The following is a 15,058-nucleotide window of genomic DNA, read 5'->3' as shown; positions in this document are numbered from 1 at the left end:
GCACCAGGGTTGTGTGGCTCCCCAAGTTTGAAAAACAGTCTGCAGTACAATTTAGGAACCTACTCTTAGTACTTAAGAGTTAGAAGCCCTGTGGGACATGGCCAATGCCCTGAGTGTTGCTAAAATGAAAAAGACTCTCACTTGTGGAGTTTTAGGGCACAACTAGCAATGAGTTGGTTGTAGGACTGTTGCTGAAAATGGAAGCCCTTGTTCAAGTTTTCCCAGCTGTTCCTGTCATGTTTAGTCCAGGGCTGGGGAATATGTCCTGTAGGCTTATCTTGACCTAGTTGCAATTTGGCCAGCAAGGCCATTTTTCTGAAACCACTCCTGCATGTAAATCAAGTTACATCACTCTGATGGGCAGGTGATATCAGCTGGTGGGAGGTGGGGGTCAATTCTCCTTGGTTTGCCTGTAGATGCTAATTCCCTGCAGGGAACTCTCACATGCAGCTGGTCCCTGCCAAAAGGATAATAAAATTTAGACAGACTTAATACTGTGGTCTTTCCATACCCAGCCAGTGGTGTGGGAACAGGATAATGCACAAAATGATCACACAGCAGCATAACTAAGTCTGCCTGTACTAGGGTAACCAATGTGGTGCAATCCTGACGTTTCTAGACTTCAGCTGCCATCAGTTCTGGCAAGAGCAATGCTGGCTTGGGCTGATGGGGAACGGAATCCAACATCACATGGAGAGCGCTCCCTGGTGTCAGTTGAAGGACAATTCAACCCAAAGCTGCTACTTTTTGAAGCTTTACTTTTCACCTTGATGCATCCCATAATTTAATCCCATCCAGTTGCTATAAGAACTGTTGCTTTAAAAACTGGTGCTTGAGTTTGCTTTTTAGTTCCTGCCCCACCTGCTGCAATGGGGGAACTGTGGCAGAGATGGGGAAACTGTGCAGGTGTTGTTAGAGAACAACCCCCGCCCCCCCATCCTTGACCCTTGGCTATGCTGGCTGGGATTGATGAGATGGAGTCCAACCAAATCTGCAAGGTCACAGATTCCCCACCGGTGGTCTAAGGACCATAGTTTTGATCTATTTGTAAGCTGCTCAGGGGACCCTTTTGATTGAAGAGCAAGGTAAACATGATTTAAATAAAATTAATTTGTTTCCATTTCCATTGTTCACTGAGAAGATTTTTTTAACGGTTTCTGTGTGTCCATGGACTTATGTGCATGTTGTGACCTCTTCTCTTTATAAACCAGCAGAAAATTCTTTGCCCACGTATCCTCACTTAGTTTCAAAAGTAGATTGTGAGTTTTGTTTGTGCAGAGAAAGTGCATATACTTTTGTCTCAATCCAATATTTTTTTAAAAAAGATTTATTTCTAAAAGGCTACTGGTGTGGAAGAGTGCAGCAAAGTTATCCTAGTTATATGTGAATTTAGCTCATTCCACTGACTCTCACCTTGTTTTCATGCCTTGCTTTCAAGGGTGATAGTAAGAAAATGGAGGATGCCAGTGCTTACCTGAGTCTCCCTTCCTCACGTCATAACATAGACTCTAAAGGCTCAACCTTAAGTCGGAGTTCAAGCAGTGTTGGAGGGCTCTCAGTAAGCTCAAGAGACACATTTACCATTTCAACGCTTGTTTGTTCAACCAAGCTAACTCAAAATGGTAAGAATATAAGCTTCTGACAAGGCTTTTTAAGTTGCACTTGAAAGCTAGACCCCCTTTCTCTGTGAATATATTTCTGCTCTTCTCTGCAGTTGGTTTACTGGGCCTTTTGAAGTGGCGTATGAAGCCAGAGCTCTTGAAGGAGAACTTAGAAAAACTGAAGATTGTGGATGGGGAAGAAATTGTGAAGGTATGTTTTTAAAATGTTTACAGCAGTGTAATTTTAGGTCCGGGACTTTCTGAAAAGCCATATACTATGGGGGAGGTAATCATCCCCCTTTCCCGGGAAATGATGTAGTGTGCAGTCCTTGGTTCCTCAATGGATAAATATTTCCTAGAGAGACAAATTAGGAATCCTGGTGCTATTCCTCAACTCATTTCCAAAATCCATGTAGGAAATCTTAGCCATTTCAACAACATGTTTTTCTATCTCGTGGTAACACATCTTTTGTGCTCATTGAAGCAAACTAATCCCTTGAGAATGGCTCAGGAAATTGTCTTCACTCAGTATCAGCCATCATAGGCTGAGAGCATAGTTCTCAAATAATAAAGTTGTGTTTTCTTTTTACAAGGCATCAGTCTTGTTGGCTTCATTGTGGGAAAGGCCATGGGTCAGTGGTAGAGCATATTATTTGCATGCAAAGGGATTTTCAGATGCGGCTGGGAATTTCCCCTACCTGAAACCCTGGAGAGCCACTTCTTTTTGGAAATAATTGCCCCAAAGTGACATCAGTTCAGGATAATACCAGTCCTGTTTGCACAGAAAACAGATGGCAGCTCAACAATTGAACTGGATTTCAGGCATACCTTACATGGCAGAATTTCTATTTTATTTTAATGTTTTCCTATTTTATTAACCGTGCTGTGCTAAATGCTGCCCTGGAATATGCTTCCCTTTGTTGGCTTTTTTGTTTTTTAACAGCAAACATGATTTTTTTAAAAAAGACAATGATGGAACAATTGTGTTCAGAATATTTTCAAACAAAAGAAAGCATGTTTTTCAAAGACTTGGTATTAGAGTTTCCCCCAAAAAATATGCCCTCTGCCCCAGTGACCCCTGATTCGGTGGGAGCAGGTTATTTGCGAATTCCTGATTGATTGTATGTGATGGGGGCAGTCCTGGTTGTTCATATGTCTGCTCTGTTCGTTTATCAAATAAAGGATGAGGTTTGATTTTTACATCAAAAGGGGCACCTGGGTGGAGGGTCACACCTGCCTTCTGTTGCATTGTGCTGAGCAATTTTCTCCCATATTAGCTTCAATACTGAAAGTAAGTTAAGGCTGCATGTGTGCTAAATGCAGCAGGTATAATTCATTTTCCCTTGACTTGAAGCTTCACACAAATATTCTTTGGGGACACTCACACTGATTAAAGTAGAATCAGCGAGCTGCTGCTTTAGCACTCCCCAAACTTATCAAAATTCTGGGCATGGCAGTTTTGTAACAACCGTAGATCCTTTGATTCAAGTCTTTACTCTTTACGCACAATTAACTCAAAGTAAGCACAATATCAAGGAAAATCTAAAAGGCAATGTTTCTTTGCCTGTACAAATGAAATGAAATATATGCTTAGAGGGTTGTGAGACTAAGAAAAGCTACCCATTATCTTTTCCTTTCCTATAAATATATATAAAAAGTAAATTGATCTCTGATCACAAGGTGAGTGTTGCTCTTTTTTGGAAAATATTTGTGTTTATTGGTGAAATGTGAACATGTAATGGTTTATCTATGTGATGCAAGCTCCTTTTGCTATGAAGAACTATACTTCAGACTATGACTATGGAAATATGTAGCAAGGATTACTTACCCACATACAAAATCCACAGCTGGGTAACATCATTATTAGGGCCAACCAAAATGTCACAAACTTTAATGTTTTCCATCAGGCAAGATGTTACACACAGCAGTCACACTAGAAGCACTGATGAAGAGGGCGAGATTATAAACCTTCATTCAAACGGTTCTTTAATGGGGTTTAGAAAAGGAATTCAGTTGACCCAGGCTATTCTAGAAGATCTATTCAGAGTGTTTCTAAACTTGAAAAGCCGCCTTCTGCACTGTGTAAATAAGTAGTTCATTAATCTTTCCTTGCATTGAACTGATGTTTCTTTTTCTGCTGTAAGAACTGATTTTTTTTAGAAATGTGGATCAAGTTCAGAGTTGTCCCTGGGCTGGCTTGTAGCTTCTTCTTTTTGTAAAAGATCAGCTTATCTCCTGATCATTGTCATGTATTTCGCATATTGGAGCTTTAATGTTGTTCTTATGATGTCTATATCATAAGCAACATGTGGTAGAAAAGCCAAATAAAAGTTTTCATCATCCTCTCTATTGGTATTCTGTAGAATATTCCAGCTGGGGTTCACGGGCACCAAGTTTCTGAGGCTGGAATTGTGGTTGGCAACTGGCAGCACAATGGCTGATCCTGGCCTGCTGCAAACCTCTTCACCCTCCTTTCCTTCTTCTCATCTGAGCTTTCTGACAAAGCACAAAGGGCGGGAGAGACCTGAGCTGGTATGAATGGAAGGAAGAATCCTCTTCCAGTTGGCACGCACCATGTTTTCATTCCCACTTGGCAATGATTTGGGTGATACCAAAGACTTGAGACCAGGCATGCTAATGGGAGGAGAGATACTAGCTTTATCTCCTTCCCCTGCATTTGTGCTTTAAGTATCCTGATGGTCTGGGCATACTATCAAGCCATTTTAGGCTGAGGGATATTACTTAACACCAGCTGCAGCTAAATTCACAGTGACACACTGCTGAAAACAATTACTTTCCACATTTTAAGGGACTGTGCAACTTACAAACCTCTTGCAGTACACCTGTGAACATTTACAGATAAAGCAATCGACTTTCCACTTGTGGGGAATAGGAAATGCTCTGTTCATTCCAGTATAAACTGTAGGCCATCCTTAGCATTACATTGGGGGGGGGGGGGAAATGACTGCTTTGCTTGTTTGAGTCAAATGTGTGCTATGATAAGAAAATAAGTCTTCAAAGATGTGGTGATGCTCCAGGTGACAAGGCTAGAAAGATGGATCCTTTGAGGCATGAAATGCTTTCCCTGGGGCTAGGTGGAATTTTTCTTTTAAAGACATGAAAATGTTTCTCAAAGAATCTTTATCCTGTCATGATATCAAAGCTTGTAAAATATTTGTTCATCTTCTCTCTCTCTCTCTCTCTCTCTCTCTCTCTCTTTAGTTCCTCCAAGATACTTTAGATGCCTTGTTTAATATCATGATGGAACATTCTCATAGTGATGAATATGACATTCTCGTCTTTGATGCACTGGTAAGGATTGCCCTCTGCTGTTCAAGTTCAAACTATGGGCTCCATTTTTTGAAACAATTTACTATAGGAGCAAGGCACTGCTTGTAACTGAAATGGCTTCAGGATCACCAACATAGATATGTTGCATCCCTCGATAATAAACTTTTGGCTTTAGCTAATACACAAAATACCTAATTGAAATTTTTTAGGAGCTCATTGCAAACTGTAACTTTTCAAATGACTTGGTGTGCAAAATAAAAACAAAAAAACCACTAATCCTATTAACCTGTTACAGATCTACATAATAGGACTCATTGCAGACAGAAAATTCCAGCATTTCAATACCGTACTGGAGGCTTATATACAGCAGCACTTCAGCGCAACTTTAGCCTACAAGTAAGTTGACGATATTTCAATCATTAGAGAGAAAAGTGATATATAGAACAAATAATTTGCATTCACACCATCCATAGCATCCCTGGTATCTCCATGTAAAACTCGGTGGCAGAGCTGGAAGTGACATCTTCTCTGGACTTTAGGGGAGGGGGGGGCTCGTTTAATTTCACTGCACATAGGCGGTGTAGGGACAATAAAGGTTTATTATTATTATTTATTATTATTATTATTTTATTTTTATTTTTCTGTCAATCTTCGGGAAAGATAATGCTCCCTTCTTCAGATCAATATGGAAAATTAAATAAATATTGTCATCAAATTAACATACAAACACCAACAGATACTCATCTTGGGAAATGTCATATTTCTGAAGAGAGGTGCACAAATTTTCCATAGACAGATGGTACGACAAGCTGTGTCATCTTGCCTTATTGGAAAAACTTGCCCACAACATAAGACTCACTAAAGGTCACATAAAATCAGGCTCACTCACAGCAATTTGGCATTCTTTTTATTGATTACACATCAAACCCAAGTGCACTAAAGCAACCCCTAACCCTGCCCCCTATTTATTAGTTTGGTGGGGACTTTAGAACACTATGGGTCTTCAGATCTACCATACGCTCAGGAAGGAAAAAGGGAATAAAAGTACCAGTGAGTTTGTTGGCACTAAACTCCATCTATTACTACCGTATGTTGGTTTTTGTTCACTGTATTTTCAAGAAAATGATTCCTCATCGAACTCTGAGTGCTGGTCTACATGCTTTGTATACAAGGCTTGTCTGTGCAAAGTTTAACTTGCCGAATAGATTTCCTGCATTATGTGTAGCAGAACTCCATGCCACTGATGGAAGATCTTGTCTGGTGGTGATGATGGTGTAGAGATTCTGCACTGTGTGGACAAGGCATATGGTGAACTACACTACAGATCCACAAGCTGCAAAATTAGTTATGTTGTTCCATGTGTAGATGAGAACTTAGTCCCTTGAGATGTGAATGTGTTAGATCTTATGGCTGGAACTTCCCCTAAACTGCATGTGTTGGGGCATCAAGCTGGGTGCAGTCTTTCATGCACAGCTTCTGTCTGTTCTCTAATGGTTGCCCTAAGTGGGTTCTGGAGCTTTGAATCTCTTTTTAAAAATGGGCAATGTCTAAGGCTTTCCCATTAGGTAGAATGAGTTAATCAATCTCTTTAGGTAGCACATGGAGACAATGCACCCCCTGCTGCCCTCAGGTGCTGTGGAATATGTTACCCTATTGCCAATGTTGCACTTAGGTTCAACGGCCAGCGCAGTCAACTTCTGTCCATGGAGGGTGGAATCTTGTCCTTTGCCTTGGGCAGAAAAATGTCTTGGGCTGGCTCTGCTAAGGAGTCTGCCATGGTGCTTGGGGTGTGATTTCATGGGCCCTTCCAGGGAGGCTGTGGAAGAGTCAGAATCTGGTTAGCGCTAAAGTTTCATAAGCTGTGAGTTGGAATGAGGTCACCTGCTCAAATGTTCAAGGGATTGCTGGTACCATTCTACAGTCTTCTTAAGATCACTGATACATAGAGAATTTTTACTATCCACATGTGTGTATGGTATGTAATACGGTTCAGAATGTGTCCTTAGATTTGTTTCTAGTCATTATATAAAATAGTTTTGCTTCATACTAAGAGCAGGATTCACCTAACGAGGGCTTCCACTTGTACAATGAGGCTGTGCACCCTGGTGCTCCCTGAAATTGGCTCTGAGGCAGGGAAGCCGGAAGAACCCCCAGAACAGCACATGGGGAGGGGAGGATCAGTCTGCTATTGAAACCAGTCATGACTTAAGTCTCATAGTTTACAAAAGGGGAGCTCACCTAGGCTAGATTCAGTCCATTTTTGAAAAGGGAGGTGTTTTGTGTGTGCGATTGCACACGCACTTTCTTCTAAGAGCATATTAGACTATGGAGCATACAGAATATATTGTATGATTTACAATATATATTTCCACCAATATATTTTCCACTCATAGCTATGAGTCAGTAACTTTCAGGTACAGTCCTTTGTCATCTTCATCATCATTCCAGTCCTTGCCAAAATACTTTGCGTGCTGCAAAAACGTTTAAATACTGCAACCCAAAGTACTGCTTTGTTGCAGATTGTTTGGCGCCAAGAATTCCCAGCCCTACACTGTACTAGCAATATTATTCAGTGCAATGACCGTGGCCACTGTCCAAAGCCATCCTGTGTGATAGATAGAAATAATAATGGGAAATAAAAGGTCATGCTACTGTGCTTTTCCCCCATTGAATTGTGCAATATTTTTATTTGAATTATAAAGTAATAAAACCAAGTCTGCCATGTTACATCATGCACTATATAGATATTTGCCACTTTACACTCTATACAAAGGAAATGTGATAAAGTTTAGCCCCATTCCCCCTTTGTAACACATTTTTTCAATTTCAGGAAACTAATGACAGTTTTGAAGACTTACTTGGACATTTCCTGCAGAGGGGAACAGTGTGAACCTATACTAAGAACTCTGAAATCTCTGGAATATGTGTTCAAGTTCATAGTTCGGTCAAGGACTTTGTTTTCACAGTAAGTATTAGAGTCTGATTACTTTTGAAATAGCACTGAGGTAAGGGTGAGGGGCTTCTGGCCTGACCACCAGACGCGGCCCCTGCTTAATTTCATCAGGCTCTTGGGAGTTTCGGGGAATTTATCACCTACTCTGTTAAATAATGTTGGAAATCTATTTATTTTTTTAAAAAAATGTATATTCTTGATAGATCAGACATGTGTTCACCTGCCTATTATTCAAATAGATTAATTGGGTGGGTGTTGCAGTTACTGTGACAGTGAGCTCACATTTTGCCATAATAGAAATAGAACTGGAAATGCTCTGGGCTGGAGAAGATTACAGATGAATTTTGTTTGCAAGGTCAATGAAAGCAGATATTGCACACAGATATTATACATGGCACCTGATGCAGTGGCACAATTTACAGTATTGGCAGAGGTTATCAACCTTGTTTGTGCTGTCCTTAGAGGTAGTAATGGCTCTTGTAAAATAGCATCTTGTGTTGCAGGATACAAAATCAGCACAACAATGTAAAGTTGCATAGCAGTCTCCAGTAGCTTTAATTGCATTCTTCAGGATCAACACATTACAGTTGCTAAATAGGCCCAGAGAGGAGAAGGGAGTCTAAGAAACCAATAAGTGTGTAATAAGCTTGTACATTTAATTTCAAGGAGTAATCTTGAATTTGGAATAGTGTTTTCCTTAAGATCTACAATTTTTAAGAGCAAAAGTTCTCCATTTGCTCCAAAAGAAGCACAGGCTTGCCATTTAAGCAAGGACTTTGCTTTCTTCTGTAAATAATTCGGTTGACTTTTACTATATACAAAAACAGTCCCCTCCCACCCCCGCTCTTTATATGATAGATCTGAGAGCACAGTAGGAAATATCCCCCCCCCCCACAATAAGGAGTATAAAGCTACATTGTGCAAGGAAACTGCCCTTACGTTTTAAATTCAGAACCACAAAATAGAAACAACTCTTTAACCAAATTGTTACCTTCCATGCATTAGGAGGAATAGCACAGAAACAAAACTGGTAATTGGACAAGAGGGATTGTTTTCAGTGCAAAATGCCACAATAAGAATAACATTTAAGAACCTGAAGAAAGAAATAGCCATGATCCCAGCGAGTCATCAGACCTGGTCTATAATTTAATACTTTGCGGAATGCTTAGCATAAACTCTCAAAAAATGAGTTCCCCATCTTATCAAAAGTATCTAGTATGTTTAAAAGAAGAAATAAATACATTTGTATTACATATCCAGCAGTTTCTTCTACTCAAGCTGTGGAATATTGGAGGATCCCTAGCTTTCCTTGCTAAATACCTAGCTATTAAAGCAACAAATCATAGCCAGGCTTGTTGTGACTTTGATTACGGGAAAGGGAGGATTTCTTTGTTAGGGGTCCATCAGAGCTTCACTGGAAGGATTTCATACATTTTAAAATGTTAAAAATAAAATTAACTTTAAAACAAAGTTAGCTTCAGATTACAAAGCACACCAAAGGAAGGTGCTAACTACATGTTTGTAGCAACTACATTTTTGATGGGTTACTTCAAGGCCTAAAGCTAAAAAACACACCTGTTGATTTATACTGTATACTCCCAAGAATTATTTTGACTTCTGCAGCAGTTCACATTATTAAACCTTGTGTATCATATCAGATTACAATTTCAAAACAATTGGAATTCTTCTTTGTACAGAGGTCATGTTTGTGCTTTCAACTTTGGCAAAAAGTAAAAACAAACAATTTTAGGGACATCTGTCCTCTCTTTTTAAACGTAATCTCGAAAAATGAGATTTACTATCACACTCTTGCCCTGCCCTGTTGAAGTTCCAGTATCTTTTTTTTTTTTTTTTTTTGACACATTGGAAACATAAATCCCAGACTGTTCAAAAACTTCAGCTCAAACTCCTCAATTTTAGCTTAGCATGGAGACCAACATTTTACCACAATTTAATTTAATGCTTAGGTTGAAATTCCTTCTTCTCCCCACTGCAACAATTTTATCTAGTGCGCTTGTTATAACTAGACTAGACTTTGTATTGCCTGTCATTGTCGTCATCATCATCATAGACATTTATTGCGCTAGCCATAGGCCATGGCATCATTCAGAAAAATAACAAAAGGAAAACCAGCAATAACCATAAAAATCATCAGGCACCACACATACAATATAAACCACAGTCACAACTACTAAGATTGTTTGTTGCGTAAAATAGAATAGCAGAAGATTCGCTAGTAAAATATGCTAAATTAAATATCCGAATCCCCTTTGCAGTTGACCGCTATTTTATCTAGTTCTTTCCTCCTGATCTTCTTAGCTGCCAGCGCATAGAGTGCTACCTTATAAGTTACAAAGTCATCAGTATCGCTCAGCAGCCATTTCACCCTTTCCACCCTATTCAAGTGAGTTCCATTCGGAAACAGGGGATGTTAATAAGTGATGTTAGAACAGGTGTGAGTGTCTGAGGGCCCTGCTCCTTCCTGCCACTTACCACCTGGCCCAGGGCGGGGTCTGAAGCCTCACAAGGACTGCTGTGCTCGACTTCCAGCGAGCCGCAGCCACAAGAAAGGAGCGCGAGGCTGCCCTCCGGGGGGGGGGGTCTCGAACAACACGGGGGTCTAGAGGTGTCACGAAGGCTCCGTGGACCTCGAAACCCCAAGAGGATTATCTTGGGGGACAGATACCTGGCGGTGCTGCCGGTGCTCTCCTGTTTTTCGGACATTTTAAACCAAGTTTGAGAACAGGATTGGAGCTGCAGCACGAAAGGGAAGCAGCAGACCCCGTGCTGTGAAGCCTCAGGCTCCGAGTGAAAGCGGCAAGCCTCCAACAACAATTAAGAAGCTGGGTTATAACTAAAACAATAACAGACTGAATTTAAGTTAAAGAAACCAGCGGAACAAAGATATTATGACATGAAAGAAGAAGGAATTCGCCTCAGCGGTAAGAGTAACCGGCGTGTAACGGAAGACTGGGAGAGAGAGGGAGTAAGATTGTAACTGCCGAGTGGGCGTTGCGGAGAGACTTCAGATACAAAGTGTAAAAATCTGAGGCAATGGACTGATTAAAAACAGTTGAATATTTGAAAAGCGGATAGAAACATTTCTGCTCTGTTCTGGTCGGAGTGCGCTACGCCAGCGACCAAAAGGGATGGTAATTTTTCACCCAGTTTAGGATATATAAGTGAGACTTTGTTCCGAGTTATTGTATTTTTGTATATACCTCCCCCGCGTAATGTGTCCAAGCTGAGACTGTTTCTTTTTTTATTTGGGGTGCTTAATTGATTGAAAGCTGAGTGTGTTATTGAGAGGAGTGGATACGACGAGAGGTCTGGGAGGAGAAAGTGAACTGCAAGACAAAGTCTTTCTTCATAATGTACTTTGCCGTAGCATCCATCCAACACCGCCGAGGGCATCGATTGGAATCGTAATTCTGTGAAAGCAATTCTAAGCACGGCAAGTGGGAGCTTTGACCATGGGAACCATGGTGAACGCTTGGTAGAAGCCATCATGGTTAGATCCATTTCTGCATGGGACCTAAAGAGACAATCTCTTAAGTGCCTCTTGTCTATCTTCATAGTCACCTGAAAATCTTGTGATTTATATTGGGACAAGAGGCGTTGGATACCGTCCTTCCAACATTTGGTCTGTTTCTGTTCTGTGTGTGACATCGTGGGGAATTATGTGAAGTCTTTTCACATAATTTAAGCACAAGTATTCTGGCCTGTATTGTTGTCACAACACAATTGTTGTCAGTACACATCCAAATGAAACCCTGGAGAGGGATATCAGAGTAAACCTATGGTTTATACATATGTTGATAGTCTGATTTATTTGTAGAACTACTGGTCTAAAATGAAACCAAAGATACATCCCATTAGCTGAAGTTACCTCTACTTCTCTAGGTTTTCATGTATCCATTAGATCAACTAAAAGCTACAACCTTGCAGCAACCGTCAGCCATAATCACAGTATCTTTTTAGATGAATGCTTTATTTTTTCTCAAGTGTTGTTGACAAAAGCTTTAAGCTTTTTTTCATTACTGCAAGTTTGCCATCTGTCAAAAGACAATCACTTTTGACCTTCACTCAGTATTTCAGTCTTTTGAAATATTCATTCCCCAACACATTCTAGATATTATTTTCCTACCCTCTTGCAAACACAGGAAAATCACTTCCCAACACTTTGAGCAAGTTTCATTCAAAGCTGGTCTATAGTTACATATCAGGACCCCTCCAGGCATTATTTTTATTGAAGATTCATCATGATGTACATACCTGGTGTTGATGGAGAGGCTATATGTCATTGCACTTTCAGCACAACTTGTGCCTGTGAAAGTTGCAGGGTGGTTAAATGGATTCAGTTGCCCACTTCAGCTCTTCTCCACATGTACGCAAAATGTGAGAGGGAGAGGGAGACTGGAGCAATACTGACTTGAAATTAGTTCCGTTTCATTGTTTTTGATGGTACCAACGGATCTCTGGATCACTAGTACTATAATATAAACTAAACATAAATATTGTCAAATCAGGAAACTGAGACGCTGTGTAGCAGATATGGGGGTTGGGGGTGGGAAACCAACAGCAACCCAGCACTTATGCTCATTATTAAATAAATGTATCAACAGCAATTGGCTCTTTGTGTGACAAAGGAATAATATGCTACTCTTGAGGGGTTTATGAAACTGGTATATTAATATAAGGCGATGCTATATACATCAAAGCAGTGATGTTTAATAAAGGTAAGCAACGTTTCACCAACATAGATGCTTGGCTGTCGTAACCAAGTTGTATGGTGTATCAGAATATAGTTGAAATAATTGGCAAAAAATGTGAGTAGAAACAATCATAAAATGGCTTTTCCCAGCTGAGAAAATACGTTGTAAAAAGTGATGTTTACAAATCCTGTTTCCATGTTGTGCTGCTATAATGTATGAGAGAGTCTTACACGTCCAATGTGCTTGACTACATCGCATCTTCATGCAAGGGTAAGCTTTGACTTTTAGTTGGAAGTAAATGGTGCCAGAGGAAGCGACTGTAACTTGCAGATTGGATTGCTGTTAGCTTTTGTATATAAGCTTCAGGCAAGTATTAGCCTTCCCTTGTCATAATAAAACATGCATTTCCATTCTTGTTTCAACCTCATGTAGCGGGTTAGATTAATTTGCTAATAAAGAAGATTAAATCAGCTTTAACGACCACTGATAAACCTGATAGAATGAAGGCTGCAGTACTGTTATTAACTAATGTGAATTGGGAAAAGTCCTTAATTTTGTTGTTAATTAGCAAGCTTTGAGCTTTACCTTTTTCAGAAAAAGGCAATATGTATTAACTGATATTTGATTTAATAAAGGTATAATACAACCAGATGATGAATGGCTAAACCCTGCTTTCGCCTTTTATAAATACTGCTGGGATATGATATTAATTCATGCTGGCTGGTAATCTAATTCACATTTGCTGTCTCGTTTTCTTAATATCTCGATTTGACACAGAATTGGATAGTGATGGAGTTACTCAAGAAACAATTATGAATAGCATTGGGTGCTTTCATTGTGCTACAAGAAACTGATGAGAAGGAATTTGAGAGTTTTGTGCTACAGACTTGTATAGTACAGGCTACAGCATTATTCATCTGAACAGAATATGTGGCATCCAAATGCTTGGACAGTTAGAAGTTTAGTAATCTAAGTAGCAGTGATGTGTTTGTGTTTTAAAAATATAGGGCTACTATTGTCTGGGATTTCCTAAAACTAGTCCTGAATTAATCTAGATTGCTCCTGCTAATAGTGCTAGTAGTAGATTTTTATTTCGTCTTAGTTCTTAGTAGTTGCATGGGTCCCGATAATGTCTGTATATGTTTTCCAAGTTCTCAAGTGCAGGACATGGGGAGACAGCCTGTTCTGAACTGGGTTGCACTCCCCTGGAAGGAACAGCTCCATAGCTTGGTGGTACTCCTGGATCCAACATTGTCATTTGAGGCCCAGGTAGCTAGGAGTGCCTGTTTCCAGCTATGGCTGGTTCACTAGCTACAGGCCATTTTGGATGGAGATGACTCAACCATGTTACTCCATGCTCTAGCAACTTCCAGACTGGATTACTGCAATGCATACTACATGAAATGTCCAAGTTGTCTTCCAAAGACAGCCTCAAGTATTTTTTTCTGTAAAGGCTATTAACTTGGGGTGGGAGTGGGGAAATAAATAAGTACGTTTTATGTGCTGTGTCCATGAATTGGAACAATAACATTAGGTTAGTCGTTTTAGGTACATACCAATGTATCTGTCTGATAATAACAATCCAGTGATTTCAATTTTTTGTTTTGTTAGGGAGTTCTTAATGAGAATATGTTTTCTCTCAGGCTGTATGAAGGCAAAGAAGTGACAGAATTTGAAGAAGCAATGAGGAGGCTTTTTGAATCAATCAACAACCTGATGAGAAGTCAAGAAAAAACAGCCCTTATACCACAGGTTTGCCTGCTTTACCTGTCTTGCCCTGGATTAGAGCACATGGAAGTACAAATGTAGATAGACAGCTTTGGGGAGCTCAATCTCTTTTTCCCTCCCTCCCTTTAATGGACGTATAGGATTTCTCAAGAGCTCTCAGAAACTTGTGTGTGTGTGCGCATGTTGTTTGTATGCTTATTTTAACACTGAAAGTTCTTTAGGACCAAATAATCTACTCTAAGCAGCTGCTTAGAAGTATAATACATTGTTATTGGTCTGCCCAGAGTGCCCTTTCAGTGTTACAGTAACAATGTGGGTAGCACTCTGTGGGACTCCTGCAATCATATGAAAGCATGCCAAAAGTTTAGGGCTTTCTGATAGAATTTGTGCCTATGTAACTAGCTTTGTCCACACGAAAAATGCTGGGAAATAGATTTTTTAAAATAAATAAATGCTGAAATATTGAGTATTGAGTCAATATTTGAATAATAGAATTGTAGAGCTGGAAGAAATCCTGAGGGTCATCGAGTCCAGCCCCCTGCAATGCAGGAATCTCAACTAGATCACACACGTCATACGACCATCCAAGGAGAGTCAATCACCTCTCATGGGGGTCTGTTCCACTGTCAAACAGCTCTTACTGTCAAAAAGTTCTTTATTATTCCTCCCCGCCAACAACATGACTACCTCTGCCCCTCCTCATTCTTTTAGAAAGTGAATGTAGCTGTATGTCAAAGTTCCTTTGACAACTTGGTGTTGTATCGAATGGG

The 15,058-nt window shown here is 40.0% G+C and overlaps 1 protein-coding gene across 5 annotated transcripts in view; it reads left to right on the top strand.

Annotated features, from left to right (window-relative positions):
• The window catches only part of DOCK2 (dedicator of cytokinesis 2), a 241,012-nt gene that overhangs the window by 34,225 nt on the left and 191,729 nt on the right, over window positions 1-15,058 (top strand). For all 5 annotated transcript variants that reach the window (XM_083596706.1, XM_083596709.1, XM_083596710.1 and 2 more), the window contains 6 exons: window positions 1,439-1,622; window positions 1,715-1,812; window positions 4,824-4,913; window positions 5,188-5,288; window positions 7,723-7,857; window positions 14,204-14,312. In XM_083596706.1, coding sequence (XP_083452832.1) covers window positions 1,439-1,622; window positions 1,715-1,812; window positions 4,824-4,913; window positions 5,188-5,288; window positions 7,723-7,857; window positions 14,204-14,312 — 717 coding nt within the window. The remainder of the gene's footprint in view (window positions 1-1,438; window positions 1,623-1,714; window positions 1,813-4,823; window positions 4,914-5,187; window positions 5,289-7,722; window positions 7,858-14,203; window positions 14,313-15,058) is intronic.

The sequence above is a fragment of the Podarcis filfolensis genome (assembly GCF_964270895.1).
Source record: "Podarcis filfolensis genome assembly, chromosome: 2".
NCBI classification, from domain to species: domain Eukaryota; kingdom Metazoa; phylum Chordata; class Lepidosauria; order Squamata; family Lacertidae; genus Podarcis; species Podarcis filfolensis.
Note: the sequence above shows the minus strand (reverse complement) of the source record. Positions and strands in the feature narration are given on the sequence as shown.